The following is a 24,339-nucleotide window of genomic DNA, read 5'->3' on the forward strand; positions in this document are numbered from 1 at the left end:
ACCGGCCGGAAAAGCGAACAAACAATTCCAATTGGAGATTTTCCAGTAATTACGTGAGCGCTCACGCTGTCTCTCTTTTTCTCGGTCGTCTTGCCCGCGTGTGTGTCATAAAATAAAATTCGTATAATTGAGTGACAAAACGATAAGAACTTGCTTCCATTTTTTTGTTACTCGTTCTTTGTGACTTTCTTTTCGCTGCGCTTTGCCAGCTCTTCCCTGATTTTTGTGGCTTTGTTTTCTTGGCCTCTCTGGTTTTCTTTCTGTCTAATTAACACGTTCGAATTACAATTTAGTTTCATTAATAGACCAACAAAAAATAAATGAAAGAGTAACCAAATCTAGAGCGCTACTAATACCAAGGCAAGCACAAATATGCAGCGTAAAAACAATAACGGCAACTCTCCCGATCACGCTCGCACTCGCGCTCCCGCTCTCTAAATGCCGATACATTTAGCGTGTTTGTGTTTTGTTATTTGCGCGCGGTGTTGCGGTACAACAAAAACAAAAACAATAATAATAATAACAAAAACAGCCGAGAGCGAGAGAGCCAGACAGGCGAAACGCGACGCGATACGACGCTGCGGTTACGTGTATTAGTGTGATTGACTTTTTCGCCGCTGCGTGTGACACATGTTCACCCACACAGACGCACTGTGTGTAGCATTTATGTAAATGTGATGAATACCTTTTGCCGATAATAAACGCTACCGCACAGTGGGCAACAATGTAAACACCCCTGATTACCTAACCAAGTTGAATAATTAACTGGCGTGGACTTAATTTTCCCATTGACAATGCCATTTTAAACATTCCGTTTTTAATAAGGTTAAATCCCCTTAAATCGTTTATCAATACACAATTCAATCTAAAAACTCTTATTGGAATTAAGATACCTCACTTAATAATATTTACTGGATAACAGTGGGTCTACAATTTTATGGTGTTTATGAATTTCGAATTCAGTGTATGAAGAAGCCATGTATGTATGTATGTATATTTACAGATTTTTAATATACGATTATTTAAATCCATTTAAATTGCTGTTAAACATTGAAAAGTAAAGAAGAAATTAATTTTATAATTAAAAACTAAAGTAATTAGCTAAGAGTTCACAAGAATTTACTTAATTTTCCCCACTTCGTGCCACTGTGCCATCGGCCGAAAGAACAACAACGCAATGAGGCGAGGTAACTGTAAGCGCTAGCTGCTTCGTCATCTGCTTCTTCCTCTTCTACTACATCTACGTTTTGGCAAAAACAAAAACCATGTGTTTGCCACGCGCTTACGTTACGCTCTCCGGAGCTCTCAGAAGAAGGAGAGAGAGAGAGAGAAAGAGAGAGCGGCGGAGCTGCCATGTGTTTTTTCTTGCCGTGTGTGTGCGTTTTTGTGTCGAAAACAAATCAAAATCCAATTCAATTAGTAAATGAAGCCAATTTTGTTTATGTTATTATTTTTTTTTTTTGGCAACTGGCAATGAATAAACTCGAAAATAGTTGGAAAACGAGTAACAAATGATCAGCGATCTACAACTGTCTTTGCATTGCTTTTTGTTTGTTTCGGTGCGGCGACTGCGACGCCGCCTCCGCAGACTGCGCTGCGCTGCCCGTCTCGTTGGCATTCTCGCATTCCCGCATTTCATTTTGCATTGTGCCTTTCAGCGCAGCGGACGCAAGCGAAAAAGCATTCAAAGTGACTATTAAGTTAATAGTATCAGCTAACAAGAAAAACCAATCTCATTAATACAAAAGAAGAAGAATCAAAAACAAACAAATCACAGCTACGAGTGGACATAAAAATCAGCAAGAAAATCAAACCAAAGCTGCCAATTGATGCCCCAAAATTGAGTACGTATGCCTAGCATATTAAAACAACCTTTTTTTTAATGTGCGATTAGTGTCATAATTAAAGGACTAAGGAATAGAAACAGAAAAAAGCCCAAATAAAGACCTCGTAAAAAACAAAAGCCGAAAGCGCAAAATTGGCGAAAAAAAAAGTTTGCAAGTGCTGCCCACAACGCCGTACGAAGAGAGAATAACAGAAATGAGCGCAGATGGGAGAGAGAGAGTAGCAGCAACAACACAGTAGTGAGTGCAAAGCAAAATAAATAACTGGAGGGAAAGCAGCAACAAGAAAAAACACAAACAAACACGGCGAAAAAAACAAATCACCAAAAGGAAAACCGAAAAAAGCTTCGCAAAAACAACGTGGTATTAAAAAAGAAATAGAAAAAGAAAAAAACAAAACAGTTTTGCTTGAAATCGAAGAAATATTTTTAGTGCTGCGGCCTATCAGTGTCTTTGTGTACAAATTTGTCACCAAAATGTGCGTGCAAGTGTGTGTCTGTGTGTGTGCGGGTCCCCCGCCTTGTTGTTGTTATTATTTTTGTTTTTGCTTCTGTTGCTTCTGTTATTTTCACTTCTTGTACGCCCCCCGCTTTGCCCTGAAAAATGTTAATGAAAAACGGGACAATTTGGGAAAAGCAAAAAGTAAAAGCGATAACAAAATTTATCAATGATCCCTAGATAAAAGAAAAGGATAGGGGCGGTCAGAGAATTGAAAAGAGTAACAGGAAGGCGAGACCCACCCGCATAAAAAAGAATATAAAAATATATGTACATTTGTATAAGAAAGGAAAAGGAAGTTTTCATTAAAAATCAATCATAGAAAATGTTCAATTTAATTGAAAATATTAAAAATAGTTAATAGGTTTACAAACAAACCAAATGTCTCTACAGATATAAATCGTGAATTTTTTTTATATACATTTTATTTTCGTTCTATACTCATCTTGTATTAACCCAAAAACTACTGTTCGGGAGCATAAAACCCCAATGAGAACCGCGTGTAATCAATCATTTGGAAATTGAAAGCGTCGCCACCTGTTGGCTCTTTTTATATAAGCTCACGCACACGAATATCAATCAAAATCTGGGTTATTTTACCCCAACGAGATTCTAATGCAAAAACCCCAAAATGCCGAATACTTTGACACCCTTTTACTGCATTATGTTCCCCCTTTTAATTTAAAAAAAAAGTGAACTTTGGAGCTTTACAGGTTGAGCCATCTTAGATTCGAAATGATATAGTATTAGTATATAAAATTAAAAACCAGTTACGAAAATTCTTACAAGAAATTCCTAATCCCTATATTTGGGATCTTTAGATGCTTCACTGTAGTTATTATAAGTCCACTTGGGTTTGTTGTCGCTTTTTCTCGGTTTCGCGTTGGCCTGTTACCCATACATGCACACACAGTACACACACGTGATAAGGAGTGAAAGGGAGAGGTAGAGGGAGAGTGCGTCGCCGCCGCTGCGTCAGCAAGAAAATACATTGGATTTTGAGCAGAGAGAGAAAGAGAGAGGCAGCTACGCCTGTTCTGGCAGCGAAACGAGGCGCAGAATATTGACATCGCCTTGTCGTTGATGTAATACCCTGTAATTTAACATTAGCTTGGCTATATTCGGCACTTTAAGCAAAAAATATTATGAAATTGGATTAAAAAGCCTTGAAGGAATTCTTTAAAATTGACACTTAACTTATAATTATTTTATATGGTACATATGTATACCTATAGGGTATCCCATGGTTGATACTATTTTAATTGCTCTTCACTTGCTTTATTTTGGCGTCGTTTTTTGTTATTTCTCCTGCATAATTCATGTGTAAGTTTGCGATCGTGTGATTTGTTGTTGCTCTCCCTGCTAAATAGTGCTCTCTGCTCTGCTTTGCTCTCTTTTCCCCCCCACTTATATAGCGATCTCTATCCCCCTATCTACCGTCTCGCTTGCTCTCTTTCTCTATCTCACCGAGACGCTAATTTGTTGTTGTTAGTGGTGCTATATAGCATATACACACACGTCATATAGCGTCGTGTCTTGATAAAGCGACCTCGCTATTGCCTGCTGCCTGGCTTACTTTTATATTTGTATAATAATTTTTTTTTTGTGTATTCCTCCAAAGGTAACCGTCTTGTATAGTTCTGAATTTTGTTGCATCATCTTATAATCGAAACAAAGCCTTGGAGTTTTAGTATAACGTGAGATCTTAACACTGGACATCCTAATATGGATTTTAGTTAGAAATCATAACTCTAATGATGTCAAGTCTGGAAAACCCAACTCTGGGAATCTTAATCTTGGGAGATTCAAGTTTTAGAAATCCTAGCTTTGGGGATCCCTATTCTGGAGCTCCTAAAATCCTAATTCTAGAGGGTTCTATGGTTGTAAATGCTATTTTTTTTTCATTTAAAATCCAAACCCTATATATCTATGGAGATAGGGAGCCTTACTTTCAAGATCCAAACTTGATGTTGAACGTCCATTAGCATTATGCAATTATTGAGAAGCTTTATGCAATGTGCGTTGAAGTTGATCGAATGAATAGTTGGAACTTGAAAAGCTCCTCGATGCGAATGCGTATGGGTATTGTTTGTTGTTGTTTTGTTTTTGTTGTACCATTTTTATTTATTCTTTTTGGTTGCGTGTGGTGGCAATTTCCGACTTAAAAACCAATTGGAAATTGAAATTCCTTGACGCTGGGCTGGATTAAAAACTAATTGAATATCGGCCGTAACATTTCCGACGTTTTGTGTGCCTTAGTTTGGTAGTTGGAAGCCTGATGAATATATGTATGTATGTGTGTGGGGGTGGTGTCGGCACGCAAGACGACGCACAACAGAAAATTTAGACGGAAACTCGTGCTGCCAAAACTTTGCCAATGTTTCTCTCTCTTCCACACTCTTTCTCTTAAAATTTACCCTTACCTTTTTTTTTTTTTTTGTCAACCTTGGACTTTTTCATTTACTCAATACCCCAACAACCTCAACAAAAGTCAATAGTTTAAATAAAAGTTAATGAATTAAGTGGATAAGTGATCTAGATTAGAACTTAAAAAATGTAAATACTTGCCTTTATTTAAAATCCTATTAAACATGAAAAACTTTAATTTTAAAATGACATAATTTCGCCTCAGTTCATGTAGTTTTTGGCCGCGACTCTTAAATTATATCGTTTTTAAGAAACATAAAAATAGCAAGTTTATGTTGTTTTTAAATGTTGTAAAGCCACATAGTAAGTTCATTTGGATTTTGTACTGTCGGCGGTACTTATGTCGCTATGATTATGATACATTTTGGGACATTTCCCAATCTCAGATCAAGCCAAAAGTATAATAATAATAATTATTGTTCAACAAAACAAAAGATTCGAAACTTATAAATCTATGATATATTATACATTTTTTTAGAATTATTTTTCGAATTTTTAAATTTATTTTCCAACTCCTATTCATTTGACTTTAATTGTAAGGCGCGTGTGTTGTGCTTTTTTCCTGAAAGTCAGAAAGCAGAACCTCAGCATAGAAGACGAACTGAGAAAGAGGCTGAGGCGTTGCTGTTTGTTGATTACATAAAAAATGAAAATAATTATGTACACTGACTGTATGGCACATTGTTGAACTAACCGCACACACACACACTCACGACGTTGTGTTTTTAGCGCGATAAGATATAGCAAGCTATATACAACAGAGAGGGCAGTACACAAACCAACTTAAAACAGCAGCAATAGTGCGCAAAATGCAAACAAAAAGCTAAATAAAAATAAAAATAAAATAAACTTAAAAAATAGCAACAGGAGAGTGCGACAAGTTTGTTGCCTTCTTATACAACAGCCGCGGCGGAGAAAATAGAGCAAGCATCGGAATTCGAATTACATTTCGATTTAATTGTACAAAATTAAATTTCAATTCGGTTCATATTTATAGAACCACATTACAAAGTAAGATTAAGGAGCAACTATAGAAGATGTAAGATCAGATTTCATTCAGAAAGATGACACAAGAACACCTAGGATACGGAAATTCAGTAGAACAGTTGTACACTTGACTGATTTCAATTTTTAGCATTTATTTAACCAAATGACACATGGATAATTAATATGAAATGATTTGAAACGGGTTTGATAAAGCAGGGCGAATTTGTTTCTATAAAAAGAATTAATAAACCGCCAAGATTTCAAATTTTTTCAGGATGAATAATAAAAAATTATGAATGTGTACATTATGGGGTCTCACTTCTCTCCCCAGAAAGAGCATCATAATTCCCAATTCTCGTTAGTGTTAGCCCGTACACCTGTTCTCAGCGAAATGTTTTTTCAGCTGTTAGCACATTTTCTATCATCATCATCATCCAATGCACTATGCAAATTATTAAATTTAAAAAACATATATATAAAAAACAAACCTTAATCGCTGCTCAACGTCTCGTATACGTAACGCCTGACGCCGCCGCCTCCCCGACATGCTCTTATTTTTCATCAATTATCAATTCATCTATTTAACTAAATGTTTAACGAAAAAAAATAACGTGGCTCAGTAGTTCACGTCGTATTTGCATTATTTTTTTTTATTTATTTATTTGTAGCTTTGCTGGTCTTGCCTTTGTTACTGCCAAGTGGTAGTTGCAGGTCTCTCGGTCGTTTCGAATGTGCTAATTAGTGGAAAACGTTTATAGCTCTGCCCGTGTGTTTGTGTGCTTGAAGGGCAGCTGCCCCCACTGTGCAGGTCCACTGTACGAGGTGGTGGTCGGTTGGTGTGTGCCAAACAAACAAATGAGGAGCAGCACATCTCGGCGGCAATCGAACATAGTGTTTGTTGAAAGTTTTCATTCCATTGCTAACCATCTGTCAGCACGCATATAGTGGCTACGATAGACACTCGATAGAGTGGATGGGTTGAAGAGGAGCAGCTGAGATCACCTAAAATTCTAAAGTACGAATTTGGTGAGGAATGTTGAAGACCAAATTATAGACTTAATGCAGAGTTGTTCCGATACATGTCCCTAGACCAAATGAAAAAAAAAATATATAAAAAGTTTAGGCAATATAATTTTATATTAAAGTACTGTTTACTACGGCGAGTACCAACTGTGGTCTTGGCTGTTTGCATTTTATAAAAAGTGAGTTTAGGTTCGGCGACACTTTTGTAGGGTGCACAGCAGTGTGCAACTGTGATCGACATTGTTGTTGTTGTTTATTTCTCATCTGCATCTGCTTCGCCCTCTCTTCTTCGCGCACTCTTGCTCCCTTATTTAGCCACATCACGTATACGCCACCGATGCAGATCCCTCTTACTGTTATCAGGTCTTTTTAGAGCGTGCTCTCGGTCCACAACAAAAGGGTAAACAACTCTGCTCGGTCAACACTCATTATTCATTATTATTTTTACTTATTGTATTTTCCTCTATGCTTTTATTATAACTTTTTTCCTTTTTTTTTTGTGGCTTTGTGTGAAGAGGGAAATGTGCGCTTTGGCTATATTTAGTTGTATTAATTGCGGCTGACCCAATTTGTGGTTCTTGCACACAGGCGACGCCTTGTGTAATTGCTTAGAGCAAAAAATAACAACGGCAGCGAACAACAGCAGCAGATAGAATAGTGAGAATATAAAATATACTCTAGAGATATAGATACCATAGCATGGCAGCAAATATAGCTGGCTATAGCTATAGTGAATGCAGATGTACAGAGGACAGCCAAGAAGAACACATGATGGGTTTATTTTGGTTGAACGCCGTCCGTCGACGTCGACGACGACGACGAAATCAATTGAAATTGAAATTTTCAGGCGAAAGAATGAAATCAAATATAAACCGAAATAAAGCCAAAACTGTCAGTTGGAAAGGTAGCATCGTCTAGTCCACGGACGAAGAAGGGGGTTTTTTGCATTCAGGTTTGCCTGGCAACAGCATTTTTTTTTTTTTGTTTTTCGTCGTCGCAACTTAAATGCCAGAGCAACAGAGAAACAAATGTACAAAAGCAACACGCCATACGTACATAGCATTTATGTAGGGTTTATGTACTTGGATTCGTGCATAAAACTAGCCTCGGAATAACAAAGCCTAATACCATAGCTCATGGTTCCGCGAGAAAAGTTACAAAACTCTACCCAGAATGGAAGTTATTAGCTGTTGTTATTGTGCTGCTTTTACATTGCAGGCTAAGCGTAAAGAAAGTACATTTAGTGCAATAAAACTCTTAAGTATAATTAATTATTAATAGAATAATTTAAGTGTTGTAAGTCCTATAAGTTGACTTAAAATACTTAAATTATTCTATAAATATTTTGAATTAGGATATATACTTATTTAAGAGTTACTATTTCTGTAACCGCAATTGTCTGCTGATTTGTACATAGTATGTACACATTATGCACATTAGTATGTACATATGTACATAAAAATACATGCTTCCACATAGACAAACATACATACATTTATATTTAGTTTTTTCGTTTGTTGTCTCTTCAACTGCAGTTTCTTTCCCTTTCTACCATAGAGTATTCCTTTGATTTCTATTTATTTGTTCTTACCTTTTTATTTATTTATTTATTTTTATTTGTTTTTTTTCTAATCTTTTTATTTATTATTTTTTCTTACCTTTTTATTTATATACATATTTTTATTTTTTGTCTTACCTTTTTATTAAAAAAAAATTTTTTTTTTCGAACTTTTTTATTTATTTGTTCTTTTTACTTTTTTTTTATTATTTTTTCTTCCTACCTTTTTATTTAATTATTTTTTATTATTATTTTTTTTTGCTTGCCTTAAAAGCCGGCTTTATTTTTATTTACGCTTGTTTCTTTACTCTTGGCTCTCTTTGCATTTTCTCTTCATCGGCATTCGGCGTTTTCATTTTCATCATCATCATCACCAATTTCGTTGTGTTGTTGTGCGTGCGCCGTGGAATGGGGAAAAAGTTGTATAAATTTATTTTTATTTTCAACAAATATAGGATTGGATATAGGTACATAAGCGACAGCGACAATGCCGTCGTTGTTCAATTTTCCGCTGCTTTTGCTAAAATTAAATATGGTTAAGCAGCACCAGCAGCGGCAGCAGCACCACTAAAAAGCTACGAAAAAAAAATTATAGTAAAGCCTCCCGCATTGTGAAAGCTAAAAAATTATTTAAAAAAAAAAAAAAACAAAAGATTGGATTGCAGATTTCTTTAAATAAGTTTAAATTACGTTTATCAGCAGTGTAAATATATTGCACAAAAATAAGCAAAGATGGCAATATCACACTTTTTAAATTTATTTATTAAATATATAGTCTTGCTATTTAGAATTTTTTATATAATTTAACCAAAGTCATAATAGTCTTTGTTGCATTTTAACAGCTTGTCACCTTTTGCGAGTGCACACTGTACAATAATATTCCTGGCTGCAGTCGATGTAGTTATTGTTGCTGCTGTCTTGATTGTTTTTGGAATATTTGCGCACGCCTTTTTTTTTCTCAGTGTTTGTGTGTGTGTGTGTGCTTGTATTTTGACTTCTTGTGTATTTCCTGCTCTACCGCTCGCCGCTTTGGCTCTCTTCCTAGTGCCACTCTTGCCGCCCCCCTTTTGCCCTCCCATTTTAGTCGCACGTGCCGCTATTTCATTAGTATATTTCGCTTTAGTTATGTCTTTGTTTTAGCTGTCGCTTTTTAATTAATTTAATTATGCATTTCATAAAAATTGAAGTATTGCTTTTGATATTTATCTATTTTTTGTAGTATTTGTTTATTTTTTATTTATTATTTCCCTTTGGGTGATTGCTTATTTGTTTTGACTCCATTAAAAACCACAATTCAATGGCTTTACAGTGGAATCTTTTTACTGAACTCAATTTAAACAAATACCATGTCGTCTTTAATGTGCCATTTTATTTATTTATAAACATTTAGCGGATTTGTAACAAAAATACAGATAGCACTTGTGAGTCACTTGGCGCTTAAGAGACAGAGAGTGAGCAAGCCAAAGAGAGGTTTTAAAGAGAAGACCGAAGAGAGAGTTCGAGCGAGAGCTTAAGCCTAGCCCAAACAGCTGTTTGTTGTGCCTTATTTGTGTTGTTTTTTGTGATCCTTTTCGAAAAGTTGTTTATGTTGTGAGCAAAGAGGATGAGAGAGGGGGGGTTGTGTGAGTGCGAAAGAGAGTAAACTGGCCTCCATGGAGCAAACATTTCAGCGTTTCTTTTTGTTGTGATTTTTTTCTACCATTTTATAAGTATTATTTTTGTTGTAGCTGACTTTTCAATAAATGGCAATGTCATGCGCGAACGCACAACATTCACATACACATACAGTGCACGCTTGATACAGTAGCCAATATATCGTATTTACATTATGTTTTCAAGAATCCCGTAATAATCCAAATAAGGTTAATTTCTTGACTAGTAATCAGCTGTTTTTTCAAAATGACGTAATTAATTGATTAAAAATGTACACATTAGAACGTTCACTGTATGCCAGTGTATACACTTTCAGATGCATACTCACAAGCTTGTTTACGACGCTTTGACTATGCTTTGGATTTTATTTATTTTTGCTTTATTTTATTTATTTTGTTTTTTCCTACTCGCTTTGCCGGCTCTCTCTCTTAGGCGCTCGCTGTGGCTCTGGCACAATGAAAGCTTTGTCTGAGAGAGCGGGCGTACGGTTTACGTTTACGCCATTTGTGTGTGTGTGCGTGAGCGAGCGAATTGAGGGTGTATGTATGTGTGCGTGTGTCGGTTTTTCAATTGCGTTTACCGCCGCTTCGCTTCATTCGTTTGTCTGCTCGCGTGCTTTACGGTTCAAGATTAACAAAAAGTCGAATTTCCATTCCGAAATCCTGATTCTGAATCTAGATGAGAATCAAACTTTTATGAAATCAACTTTTAGATATTACAACTTCTCGAACATTAATTTTTTTTGAGTGTGTAACAAATACCATTACCAACAGCAGCAACAACAACGACGCCGAGAACGCCTTGTATGGAGGTATGTGTGAGAGCTCAAAGGAGATGCAAAAAAAATAAATAAAAATAAAAAGTAAACTTTGGCTAAACAAACCGAAAAATAGACAATAAAAATAACAGTGTAAGTGTGTGTGCGTGTGCGCGTGAGTGTATGTGTGTAAAGCAACAATAACAATAAGAAATTCAAAGATACAGTGACAGAGAAACGGAAAAAGAGAAAGAGCGAGTCACAGGCAGATTACAATTTAAATTTTAAATTGCTTTTTTGTTCAATGAAAATACACTTCGACTTGGCAATTTAATTTTTCTCATTTTGTTCGTGTTATTTTTTTTATTTTGCGTAATGTCTTGACATTCTCCGATTTCATAATCACGCCTAAACGCAGCTACTAAATGCCAGGCGGCGTCGGCGGCGTTGTGTGTATAAAAATAACAACAACTTAAAAAGAAAAAGCAAAAGAAAAAAAAAAAATGCCAAAGAAAACCACGTTGAAATTTCGGCCAGCGACGACGTCAGCGCGTCGTTTCTCTTTGGTACACTCTCTTTTGGCGGCTCGCTCTCTTTATCCAAAGCAGTTCTAACTGCTTTTCTGGTACAGTGAAAGCTTACTCAGCGAAACTCATGAAATCAAATGGGTTTTGTTGCAGAGTATTTGCTGTACCACACTACCCTCCTCTGGCTGTAATAATAAAATATTTCATCATAAATAATTATGGTTTAAAGCTCGCTTTTAAAAAAAGAATATACATATGCATGAAGAAAATAAAAAATAAATCAAAGAAATTACACATAAGGAATAAAAAAAGTGCCTTGTTCCTACTTTATCGCTGTTCCTCTCTCTCTCTCTCACCCTGACGCTTTCTCGCACACACACACACGTGCAATCACATTTGTTTTTGTTTTTTTAAGAGTCGCGAAAAAGCTGACAATAAAAATAACAATAAATACAACAACCATAATCGAGACAACAACAACAATGATCGGCAATTATAAACGCCAAAAGCGTTTTTCTAGCGGCCTTGTTGCGTTTTTCAGTGTATACAAAGGGGGGCTAGAGAGGGGAGAAAAACAGCAAAGTACAAACACAACTGAACAATATAAATAAACTCAAATCCGCACCCATATAGATTTTTGTTGTTATATTTTATTTATATTTGTTTTTGCATAGTTTTCTGATCGTAAAATTAAGCGTATGTTTTCTATATATATTATATATTATGCTTCTTAAAAAGTTTTTATGAGATATTTTTAAGACTTTGTTGTATAATTTATTATTTTATTTAACTTAAAGTGTCATTTTATTATTTAATTTTTGAGCCTATTGTTAATATTTAATTTATACGCCCTTTAGCAAATGTTTTTTGTACATAAACTTCCTCGAGTTGCTTCTGTTCGATGATTTCTTGTGACCCAAGCGTATACGTAATGTGCAAGCAAGGCAACTGCCGAGCAAGAGAGTGCCACACAAAGAGAGACAGAGAGAGAGAGAGAACTCACACATATGGGCACCCATTGATACCAACACTAGTGCAGGCGACACACAAACATGGCAGCCACAACGTCAGGGGGCATTACGTATACGCCGCGTGGTTGTCGCCATCGCATTTCTTCTTCTACTTCTACTTCTTCTGCGGCTTCTGCCGTTTTGTTTCTATTTGTATTATAGTCGGACGAGAAAATTCTGAAATATATAAGTATATAGTATATATTTTAACAGATTTTTTACTTTATTTGTAAACCAAAAAAGAAAATAATATAAAAAAAATTACGAAACTAAGATAAAAAGAAACAGGGTTTGAAAGAAATTTATATGTTTTTACAAAAAAAAAAAAAGTATATTCCCAACTCACCTTTGTTCCAAGTTATTTAAATTAATTTCAAATACGTTTGTTTATATTTCAACACACACATACAGGGAAAGAGAGAAGGGTTGAGTGTGTGAGAGAGGGAAGGCCTGGGCGAGAATTGGGGAGGTACTAGATGGGTCTATTGCCGCCATAAGTTTTGTTGCTGTTCTCTCAAAAAACGCTTGCCCGGTGGCTTGCTTTTCCTTTTTTCGCTATGTTTTCACTTCTTTTTTTCCCCATTAGCTTTTTCTTTTGCCTTGGTTCTTCTTATTTGTATTTTATTTATATTTTTTGTTGCTTCTCTTTCTCTTTGTTGCTGTTTCTGTTATCTTGTTGATGGCCGGAAGTATGCGAAAGCTTTCGCGCACTGCCTGCCGCCGCCGCCAGCTGCCTCTCTCTTTCTACAGAAAACTCGTCTCCTCTCTTATTGCCTTTGTTGTTACGTGAAATGCTTTCAAAGCTGTTGCAATGTTCCTTTTTTTTCTTTCTTTTCTTTTCTTTATTTGCCTATTGTTTATTGTAAATTTTGTATTGTAGACAGGCAAACACAAACAAAGCGTTGTAATTAAAGCAATTACATTTATATTCAGCCATCGATTGTGCATTGTGGGAGAAAGGGAGAGAGGATCAAAAAGATAGGAGAGGAGAGACTGCCGGCATCCCACTCTCTTGCTCTATATTTATTTATTTATTTATTGTTATTATTCCACATTTTCTCTGTCTCTCACGCTTTTGTGTGTTGTTATATTTATTAAAAGAGGAAACAACTCATTTAACATTTTTTCCATAGATTTTCACCGTTTTCCCGCCCCTCTTTTCACAACAACAACAGCAACCACAATGAAAATATGCTGGCTGTCAATTATTATTATTATTATTGTTGTTGCTAAACTGGAGGAAGCGCCATTTGTTGATGTGTAGTATTATATAGTATATAGTATTATTGAACCAGTCGCACGCCGACTACTCCACGAGGTTCATTTTTCCCCATTAGAAGATAGTCGCAGTAGTAGTAGTAGTAGCAGCAAGGGGTAGCAAAAAGGGATCATGTTGTTGGCGGTAAACAACTACTGTGAATAAAAAAAAACTGGGCCACGAAAATTATGCAGAAAAAGTGTTGTTTAGGGTTCCATTAACCAGTGCAACGATATGGCATCAACGTGGTTTTACCAAGATAAACAAAGCCTGAAACTTAAATCTGCTTCGAATAAATCAATATAATTGATTGATAATCGTCAAATAGTATTATAATAATAATATAATGCTTTAAGAAGCCAGCAGTTAGTTTATTATATATTTATAATTTATGTGTTTGTTCTAATCATTTTCAAAGGGTATCAGCCAGTTGTAACGAATAGTAGGGGAGAACTTAACGCAGGGTTAACTTCACTAGTTACTGGGGTGGTTGGTTTATTTTTATTATTATTATTTCTTTCCTTCTGTTTGTGTTGTTTTTTTAACACGCTCTTAAGCATCCGTGTGCCGCATTTATCATATACTATATGTAGTATGTATCTGAATGATTCACTCCCAGAGAGTGCCATCATCGGCCATCCTCCTCGCCGCTGTGTAAGTTTTATATGGCGCGGATTCATTAGCGTAGCGTGGCGGCTGTTTTTTCTACGTTTTGATTCTTTTCTTTCTTTTTTTTTAACAGGCAAGTTTTGCTCAGGTACAGTTATCGCTGCTTTTGTTGTTGTTGCCGGTTAATTGGCTTGGAGAAAGAAGAAGAAAAAGCCGAAATGCAATACTTGCACTCTCTCGCCATGCATCCTCTCTCTTTCACTCTTGCATTTGATTTTGTAGGCGGCTCAGTTGACATTTAAGATGGGCGGCGAGCTGCTTCCTCTACCACTTTCCACTTGGCGCGGAGGAAAGGTCCACAGGTCACAGTCAAAAGCGCGACGTTTCTAGAACGACACTAATCTCAAAGCAAAGTACAGTGCGACCGCGCAAAAAAGAACCTTTTCAACTTAAAGTAAGGGAAAGAGAAAATCTTAACATCTAAATCTAAACCCTACTTAATATATTGCTAAAAAAAACTCAACGAATTGAGTTATATGTTTTGGGTTCATGTTCTCGAAGCTTGACTGTATTAAGCAACAAAACGAACGGCGTCTCTTGCGCGCGCTCTCTTTTGCTCTCTTTCGAAAACAAACAAAGCTGAGGCAAAGCCAATGGAAAGCACAGATAAACAATTCAGCTCGTGAGAGCATGTGGCATGTATCGGCATTTTTTTTCGATACAAAGAGAGAGAGAGAGGGAAGAAAAGAGAGAGTTTCCAGTGTTGCATTGTGCAAATTTGTTGTTGCTGCCATATTTGCTAATTAATTATGTACGCCAAAAGGCAACTTGAAAATTACAACTGACACCAAACCCGCCGGTCCACCGCCCGCCAAATACACCTTCCCATTCCCTCTTTCTTATCGCAACCACGTTGTTTTGCTCTCTCCCGCTCTCTGACTTTTATTTGCCAATCTGGCTCTCTTGCGACGCTGCAAAAAAAAAATATTCGTACGCGTCTTGTTATTATTGTTTTGTTGTTGTCCAAAATAGCGACACATAAAAAAAAGGGAGAGAGAGAGAGGGAATAAAAAAAAAAGTTGCCAAGACAACGAAGGTAGGCGCAAAAAATAACAAAAACTGCGTCGCAAGCTTTTAATAAAATATAAATAAATTCCAGCCTGTACTATTTGTGTGGCACGTCAGTGTAATGACGTTGCCATTGACTGCGACGCTAGCAGCGAAGCTGACGTTCGTTTTGGAGGTCAGCAGCGGGAGCTTTTCACAATTTAACTTTTGTTTTTGGTTTTGTTATTATAATTGTTGTTGTTGCTTTTGTTGTTTCATTGATATTGGCTTTTGTTATTGTTCTTGTTGCTCGGTTCTCGTCGCGTTTGTTGTGTTTTCATTTCATTTACGGTTTTGTTGTGGCGCGCACTTTTCCTTCTCTCTCTCTCACTCTCTTTCTCCATGTACCTCTCCCCTCACCTCCCCCACAACCTTGTTGCTATCAATTTTGCACATGCAAAACAATGGCTAATAATCAGGTGGAAAAGGAAATACAGTGAAGCTTAGAAATGAAGTAATCATTTTAAAATAATTTTATGATTATATATTCCTTTTTTTTTTACATTTATTTTTTAATAAATAAAAATGGAAGTTTCACTATTTAAATGTTTATTATGGCTAAATTTAGACTTATAATATTGATGTGGAAGATGTGGAAACTTCGGTAAAATAGTTTTAAGTAAAATTAAAATAAAAAAATAATTAAAATTGAGAAAAATTAAAATCAATATAATCATATTCGAATATTCATATGGTTAGCTCCACTGGATTAGCCTAGTAAAAGTAAATTTTTTGCTTCTTGAACGCGTGCATTTCTCTATTGTTGACTTTTTGTTAGTTTCGAGTTGTTCTTTTTGTTTGGCCCCTGCCTCAAATGAAAATCAATAAATAATAATACACTTTGTTGGCTTTGTTTTCCGACCCCCAAACCCACCAATATACCCGAACTGTCGCTCATTCGATTCGCGTGCCCCAACGACGAATAAGTTGTCCCTCAAGGCAAAATGAATATTTCAGTTAATTAATTGCCAACGAAATGTAATGGCTTTTCTGATGACTAAAAGATGATGGAAGCAATGATGATCTTAATAAAAATTGCTAATCGATGACTTTTTATTACTTAAAAATTAAGGAAGAAACTAAGAAAGTTAAGAAAAGTAAACAAACTAAAAACTAATACTCAACCAAATGACTTATATAATTTTCAAATAATCGAGTAATAACCGAAAAATGTTAATCGATTACTTGCTAATCGATCAGTGATCTTTGAACCCTCATTTTAGTTGCCTCGTTTAAAAATCAAGCCTATCGTTATTTTGGTGAAAAGAAAACACCCCAAATTGGGGGAAAACTATGAGCAAAGTACACAGTAATAGTGCTGATAAGATAATCCACTAATCACTAGTGGAGCAACAGAGAGGGCGAGAGCAAACAGAAAGTGAGAGAGAGAAGGAGGGAGAGGGAGAGTGGGCGTCATAAAAAAATAAACACGCGGAAATTTGAAGCAATATAAAAAACAATTTCTATGATTGCGTAAAATGAGAAAAAAGATACAATTTAGAAAGAGTAAGAGCGACAAGGTATAGAACAGGTTATTACCCCCTAAAGTAGGCAATATAAATTATAAATGTTGAAGGACATTGATTAAACCATAAAAACAGAACCATAAACTATTAATTATGCGCTTCTATTTAGTCACAAAACTCATGAAATGCCAATTTGATGACCGAACAAAGTGCAGCAGTAAACAAAATAAAAAAACACAGAAATTGATCATTTCATCAGTCAATCATTAGATCACCTCCCCAACATTATCGTCATCATCATCGTCATCATTGGTTTTGGCTAAAAATAATGAAATTGCGATACTTGGCCAACTCACCAAAGTTATTTCCAAGGAATTTCAATATTTATAATGAGGCAATAATATTAATAATAATTTATTATTATTATTAGTGAATTTCATTAATTCAAATGGTTGTCAAAGTTATAAATAATCTAGAGATATTACAGTATTAACCTACGATATGTGTAAGCTGTGCCTTTTTTACCCACGAATTTAAAGAAAAAGCCATGGTTTTTCTTTCAAGGTTTTAGCCAATATATTTCTTATTTTATTTATTTATTATTAAAAAATTAATAAATATATTTAATTATTAAATTTCATTGCTTTTCTCTTCTCTCTCCCCGGCAGCATGTCAACAGATAATCCCACACAGTTGCTGACCACCCGCGATTTAAGTCAGCTGCGTGGGCACCTGCAATCGGGCCCAGCGGCAGTGGCATCCACGGCAGTCACGGCATCCGGAACGGCGGCTGTTGTGGCAGCAGCAGCAGCTGCAGCGGCAGCAGCGGCGGCAGCAGCAGCGGTCTCCTCAGTGGCCAATGCACCACATGGATATCGCAATATTGCACCATTGGCCACCATTAGCTGCGGGAGCAGCACCAGCACCAGCACCATTAACACCACCAGCACAGTAGCAGGAGCAGCAGCAGCAGGAGGAGGAGGAACAGGAGGTGGAGGAGTACTTGTACCCACAAGCAATAGCAACATGCCGGCCAGTGCCTCCAAATATGTATTTCTGCAGCACAATCACAATGGCGGATTCACGGCCTACGATGGCTCCACAACGTCAGTCACAACGGCTGCATCTGCTTCATCCTCTGGCAGTGGTGGCGGTGGCAATATAGTGCTCCTTGCCGCCGAACCCCTGGAAATGGGTTCAGCCGATGCCTTGGCTGCAGCAGTGGCTGCCTCCGGCGTTCGAACCACCGATGGAGATGATGGAGAGCTGCGTTCCCTGTCCTGGCTAAACGATAGCAATCTGATCAAGGGCATTGTCACAACCAGTGGTGGTGCTAATGCTGCCACGGGAACGCAAGTGAAACGGGCAATGGCCATCAAGACGGTAGGAGGAGGAGCAACAGCAGCTGGTGCTGCTGCTGTAACAGGATCTTCAGTCAATGGTAATATGTGCCTAGTGAGTGATATAATCGAAGAGGTACCCAACAGTCTCAACGAACCACCCAGTGGTGGTATCGATCAGGCGGATGGTTCGCTATATAGCACCACCACGGTCCACAAGGGTCCCAGCGGCACCACCACTGTGGTGGAGTACAAAGCCAGCAAGTCTGCTGGCCAACAGCAGGGCTATCTGCCAACGTCTACACGAACCACCACGCTGGGCTATATGCCAGTGGTGGTGACCCAGCCACAATCAGCAGTTAGCCAAGCCATAATCTCGCCCATCAAGCAGTCACAGCAGTCCCAATCGCAATCCCAGTCGCAAATCTATGTGACCAGCAATGGAGGAGGGGCAACGGGTAATGACATCTACAAGGGAGGGGCGGCATCATCATCATCGCTGTGTTCACCCACAACCACCAGCAGCAGCAGCAGCAGCAACACCACCACACATCATCCGCACAAAAAGTATCTGCGCGAGAAGATGCATGTCCAGATGGATCACAGCAGTCATGTGGCCTCCACTGTGACGGTGGTCAGTTCGCCCGCCTCCTCCAACAATTCCTCGATCAGTTCTAGTTCCATATCGGGTGGCGGCGGTTCAGGATCCTCGACAGCGGCCGTCAATGGAGGCAATAGTCCGGTGGCCAAGGCCAGCAGTAGCAGTAGTAGCTTTAGCAGTGCAGTTTTTGAGGCCGTTAACTATGCCAATGCCAATGCCAACGCCAACACCAGCAGCAGCAGCAGTTTGAGCCATAACCAAGAGCCATCACCGCCTACCACGAGCGTTGTGACCACCACCACGCTGATCAGTGCAGGATCTCTGGCGCCGGGATATAGCTTTGTGAGCACAACGCCGCATGTCATGTGAGTTTCTACTTTGAGTTCTACATTAGAATTTAATATTTATTTTTTATATTTTATATATTTATTTTTATATTATTTATACTTCATATTTTTATTTATTTATATACATATATATATATTTTTTATATTTTATATTTTTATTTTTTTATTTATTTATTTTTAATTTTTTATATTTTTATTTAGTTATATTTTATATATATTTTTTTAAAATATTTATTTTTATATTTTATATTTAAATTTATTTATTTTTATATGTTTTTATTTTTTATTATATATACATATTTTTTTTTAAATTTATTTTTATATTTTTCGTATATTATATTTTTAATTATTTTTTTTTAAATAATTTAATTTTTATATTTTATTTTATTTTTAAATATTCCCCTTCATTTTTGATTCAAAATTCTATATAAATCGTGGGGTATGTTCCCCGTCTCTCTCTCTTTCAGATCAACACCCGGCCATGTCACCTCCACGGAGACTCCACCTGGTGCTGCCCTGCTGCCTGGAACCTACTATAGCACCAGCAGCAGCAGTGGAGGAGGAGCAGCCACAACAACAACAGCAAACCTTCAGCCACGCAGTCTGCAGTTGGCCAACTCCCCACCACCGCCGCCCACAACGAGTCATGTGAATGGATCCCTGGGTGGAGGAGGCGGAGGAGGAGCATCTGCAGCTGGAGGAGTCAACCTGCGCAGCCCCAACAGCTATACCAGCTATGACAACGAGGACTCGTTAAAGGATTTCGATCTGGTGGTCAGTTCGCGGATGCACACAAGCACGCCCCAATATACGGTCTCCAAGGGAGGCTACAGCAATGTGAATGGCGCATCAGGTGGGGCAGGAGGAGGAGGTGGAGCCACCACGCCGCAGAAGCAAAAGCATCCCAACAACGTGCCATATGACCCGCTAGTGCATACCAACAATAAGCCGCCATATAGCTTTAGGTGAGTGACTGTCTGCGAGGGAGTCTTTATAAATTGTTAAAAATAAGCTACAATTTTCAAGTTTTTAAAAATATTATAATTTATTTTAATTTATTTTATTTACAGTTCCCTGATCTTCATGGCCATTGAAAGCTCAAACGAGAAGGCTCTGCCCGTCAAGGAGATCTACGCCTGGATTGTTCAACACTTTCCGTACTTTAAGACAGCGCCCACCGGCTGGAAGAACAGTGTCCGCCACAATTTGTCGCTGAACAAGAGCTTCGTGAAGGTGGAGAAGGCACCCAATATGGGCAAGGGTTCGCTGTGGCGCGTTGAGCCCCAGCAGCGCCAGAATCTCATCCAGGCGCTAAACCGTTCCCCCTTCTTTCCCAATTCGGCGGTGGACAAGATCAGTCCCTCGCTAAAGAGTCCCAAAGACTCGGTTTACGATAGCCTAGATGGCAGTGTAGCCACGGGTATGCCAGCTTCGGTAGCACCAGGAGCAGTGCCAGCTGCTGCTGCTGCTGTGTCGCTATCCTCCACACCCTCGAAAAGCAATGGCCTGGCGCTGGCCAGTCAGGTGACAACGAATGCGGCCAGGCCGCACAGTCCCAATGGAGGCGGAGGCGGCGGTGGAGGTGGGAGTGGCAGTCATGCCCGTTTCGATCCCAAGCTTTTCCCCAATTTGTGCAATCTTTTTGGCAATATCCGTGATGATTTGACAGGACAACAGCAGTCGCTGCGCGAGGATGAACTCTCTGAAGATTATCACAACAACAACAACAACAACAACAATATTAATAATAATAATAACAACAATAACAGCAACAGCAAGTACAACTATGTGGGTCTAAATGCAGGCAGTGGCCCAGCCGGAAATGGAACTGTAAGCGGAAACGGCGGCCCAGCTCTTAATGGCGGAGTAGGAGGAGGAGTTGGTCCTCCTCCGCCGCCTTCGGATGGCATCAATTTTGAGCAAATGGCCCGAGACTGTGGAGCTGACAGCATGGACGATGTCCATGCGGCGGCGGCTTTGCTTTGCCTCAAGCACGAACCAAAGGCCTTTAGCAGTGATTCCTTTCAGAATGGGTAAGTGTCTACCTAGTTGGGGAAAGAAATTAGACTCTCTTTCTCTCTCTCGCCCCTTAATTATATCTATTTTTACCTCTGATTTTCCAGCAGCGCCGCTCCTGTAATTACAAGTTCCCCCAGCGAGGATCACACCTACTCGGCGGGTGGCAACAGCAATGCCGACAGTGGCTCCTCCACGCCAGTCACCAATGGGAATGGCCTCACCACCATCAGCAGTGTGGTCTCCCAGGCGGCGGCGACGGCTGGCTCCGATAGCAACTGTGCCAGCTCGGATGCAGCCTACGATAGCAGTGAGGAGAAGTAAGTTTAAGAGATTTTTTAAGCAAAAACCAAGTACTAAAGAGGGTTTCTTTCAATAGTCACAACATCACGCCCGAGGAACTGGATCAGCAGCGACATCGCGATGGCGTGGATGCCTTGCTGTCGCTGTCGCGCTCCTCGAATGTGGATTATGGTTCGCATTATCATAGCAATGGCAGCAGTGGCAGCAGCCAGGGATCTCCGCGCAAGCGACCAGCCAGCCAGAGTTTGGAGGAGGAGCAGCAGCAGCAACAACATCGCGACCAGCAGCAGCAGCAGCAGCATCAATTTGGCAGCCTTCAAGCCATCTACACAAATGGCAATGGCAGCAAAATGGCTTTGCTTAGCAGTGCAGCGGCCAATGTGGCTTTGGCACAACACCAGCAGCAGCAGCAGCAACACCAGCAGCAGCAACACCAACAGCAGCAGCAGCAGCAGCAACAACTCCACCCCGAACTGTATAGCTACCCGGCTGGCATGTATTTGGGCAACCTCAATCACTGCCTGCCCGCTGGAGGAGGAGGAGGAGGAGGAGGAGCAACAACTGGAAGCAACAACAACAGCAATAATAGCAGCAGCAATGCTGGCATGTTGCCGCAACATCTAAGCGCTGCCATGGCTGTGGCAGCAGCAGCAGCAGCGGCAGCGGCCAGCAAAAACAAGGTGAAGCCTTTGAGAGGGCTGCGTACCAAAATTAAGCGCAAGTCCGCCTGGATGCGGTGAATATGGCGACAACAGGTTCGAGGCAGCAGCAGGTGGACTTGATGCTAAAAGCGAAGAATTGTTCAAATCACAGAGCATTTAGACTACAAGTTATACCAATAATATATAAATATATATATATATATATATGTATATATATATTATATATATGTGTATTTATATTGATGGCTCTTGCTTAACTTTTAAAAATTTCCCTTAAATTTCTTATGTTTTGTCTGATTTATACTTGTTTTTTTTTTAAGTGTACGTTAGGTGTTTTCTTTATGTGTTTTTCTTCCACTTTGTTTGCGGTTTAATTTAATTATTATTTTTTATTTTATATAATCGTTTTTTTTTTTTAATATTTTAATATTAGTGTTAACTATATTTCGACTTGATTTAATATCTACTTTACTTTCTTAGCCATTTCCTAGCTGCAATTTCGCTATAAGTACATTTTTAACAACAAATCAAAACTATATATATATATTTATATATACCAGAGTGAAAAGTAAAACCTACAAATGAGAAAAGCTAAGAAAACCCCCGACTAAATAATGAAAAGGCTTCAACAACAGATTTTAAAAATGCATTAAATGTCATTTTTTTGTATGTTATTTCGGGACACAAAAGGTTAATACTATATATATATATACAAACATATATCAAAGCATACATACAAATTGAGCCAAGTAAGGAAAATCCATGAAAAGATATATATAAAAAATAAATAATAATAAATAAGGAAAAAAGAGCAAGAAAAGCGTAAGAAAAGCGCAGGAAAAGCAAAAAAACAAAGAGCAACAAGAACTAAATATGTAAACAAGTTTTTTTTTTTATTTCTGTTCAGGATCTAAATAATTATATAGAACGAGAGTTAAATATATATATAGAGAAAGAAGAAACTTAGATATTAACTTAGGCCAAGCACACACACATTTAGCGCCTTAAACATTGAGTCCTTTTTAGCTACAAAAAAAAAACAAAAATAGAGAAGAGACGACACATTTGTTGAATTGTTTGAACTTCTTTGTTATAATATATATATATATATATATATATATATATATATTCTATATCTATATATAGCCCAGTAAACCCCACTCAAGCAAAATGTTAAATCAAAGATATTTAGTTGATAAGCCCCCAAAAAAACACACACACACACTTATACACAGACTTACTTGTAAGCTCCAATTTTATGGTTACTTAGTTGAAATATGCTCTAGACATTTGTTAAAACGAGAAAACGCCAATTTTAGTTTAATGCAAACATAATTAAATTAAGCAAATGAATCCCGAAAGACCCTCAGGATCCACATGGGATCCACAAGAGAAAATACTTATTACAAAAGGACGAAAGAACTTGACACTTCATGTACCTTTTTATAGCAAAAAAAGCAAAGGAAAAACAAAAGCAAAGATCGCATTAAAGATATATATATGTATATCTGGATATATATATATATGTATAATGAAATTAATAATAACTGTTTATGTCAAAGAAAATACCAATTTGCTAGTTGTTACAAAACCAAGGAAAATCAAGGGAAACCCTAGAAAAAAAACCCAGGATAAACGAGGCAAAATCAGGGCAAGCCCAGGGAAAACCCATAAACACAAGCAAAGAAAGTGATGGTATTTGTTTTCTTTATCTTTTTTTTTATATTGTGACTAAAAAGTAGAGAAGCGAAAACAACAAAATAACTGTATACTTAGAGCCTATCCCCCTCAGCCTGGTAATCCCCAATCCTAAAGCCCCTCCTCGCACGACACACGCACACCCTACAAACACACACACACACACACACACACACAGTGAAAGACAATCGCCAGGGTCGTGCGCTGTTGTCGCTTAATTTTAATGAAATTCTATGCAAGTACACAACCACAGCAATAGCAGATATATATATGGTTATATATATATAAAAAAAAACCCTTAGAGAGACCCTACAGATAAGCTAATTAACCAGTTTTGTTAAAGTGTTTTTTCTGCTAATTTTTAACTATTTTATGGCATCATTATTATTATTATGATTATTATTATTATTATTATTGATACTATATATTATTATTATTATTATTATTATTGATTATAAACAACCTTTTTTTGCGTACCAAATACACAGACCAATCAAAATGTGACATATTTCTTAACCTTTAAACTTGACTTGTTTATTTATTTTCGTTTTTATATTCGACTTTGGGATCAAGTTGTATATAGCTGGTAGTTGTATGTACATTGAAGTAGTTATAGGTAATATATAGAGAGATTGGATTCTGTTGAAC

General features: G+C 37.8%; 1 protein-coding gene across 3 annotated transcripts; it reads left to right on the top strand.

Annotated features, from left to right (window-relative positions):
• Window positions 1-1,637: 1,637 nt before the first annotated feature.
• Window positions 1,638-24,195, top strand: CHES-1-like (Checkpoint suppressor 1-like). 3 transcript variants are annotated; one of them, XM_017167165.3, is made up of 6 exons: window positions 1,638-1,844; window positions 17,393-19,030; window positions 19,480-19,977; window positions 20,083-21,045; window positions 21,136-21,348; window positions 21,408-24,195. In XM_017167165.3, exons 2-6 carry the CDS (start codon window positions 17,394-17,396, stop codon window positions 22,069-22,071), a joined length of 3,975 nt encoding a protein of 1,324 aa, XP_017022654.1. In that variant the 5' UTR covers window positions 1,638-1,844; window position 17,393; the 3' UTR covers window positions 22,072-24,195. The 3 variants fall into 3 exon arrangements, with proteins under 3 accessions (XP_017022654.1, XP_017022655.1, XP_017022652.1); XM_017167166.3 differs by lacking the exon at window positions 1,638-1,844 and adding an exon at window positions 10,603-10,801; XM_017167163.3 differs by lacking the exon at window positions 1,638-1,844 and having other exon boundaries at window positions 21,139-21,348.
• The last annotated feature ends 144 nt before the right edge of the window (window positions 24,196-24,339 follow it).

This window comes from Drosophila kikkawai, chromosome X, assembly GCF_030179895.1.
Source record: "Drosophila kikkawai strain 14028-0561.14 chromosome X, DkikHiC1v2, whole genome shotgun sequence".
Lineage (NCBI taxonomy): Eukaryota > Metazoa > Arthropoda > Insecta > Diptera > Drosophilidae > Drosophila > Drosophila kikkawai.

Coding starts and splice junctions, on each gene's coding strand:
- CHES-1-like (XM_017167165.3), top strand. CDS start 17,394: ATGTCAACAGATAATCCCACACAGTTGCTGACCACCCGCGATTTAAGT. Junction 19,978..20,082: donor AAGCCGCCATATAGCTTTAG/GTGAGTGACTGT, acceptor TTTTATTTACAG/TTCCCTGATCTTCATGGCCA. Junction 21,349..21,407: donor TACGATAGCAGTGAGGAGAA/GTAAGTTTAAGA, acceptor TTCTTTCAATAG/TCACAACATCACGCCCGAGG.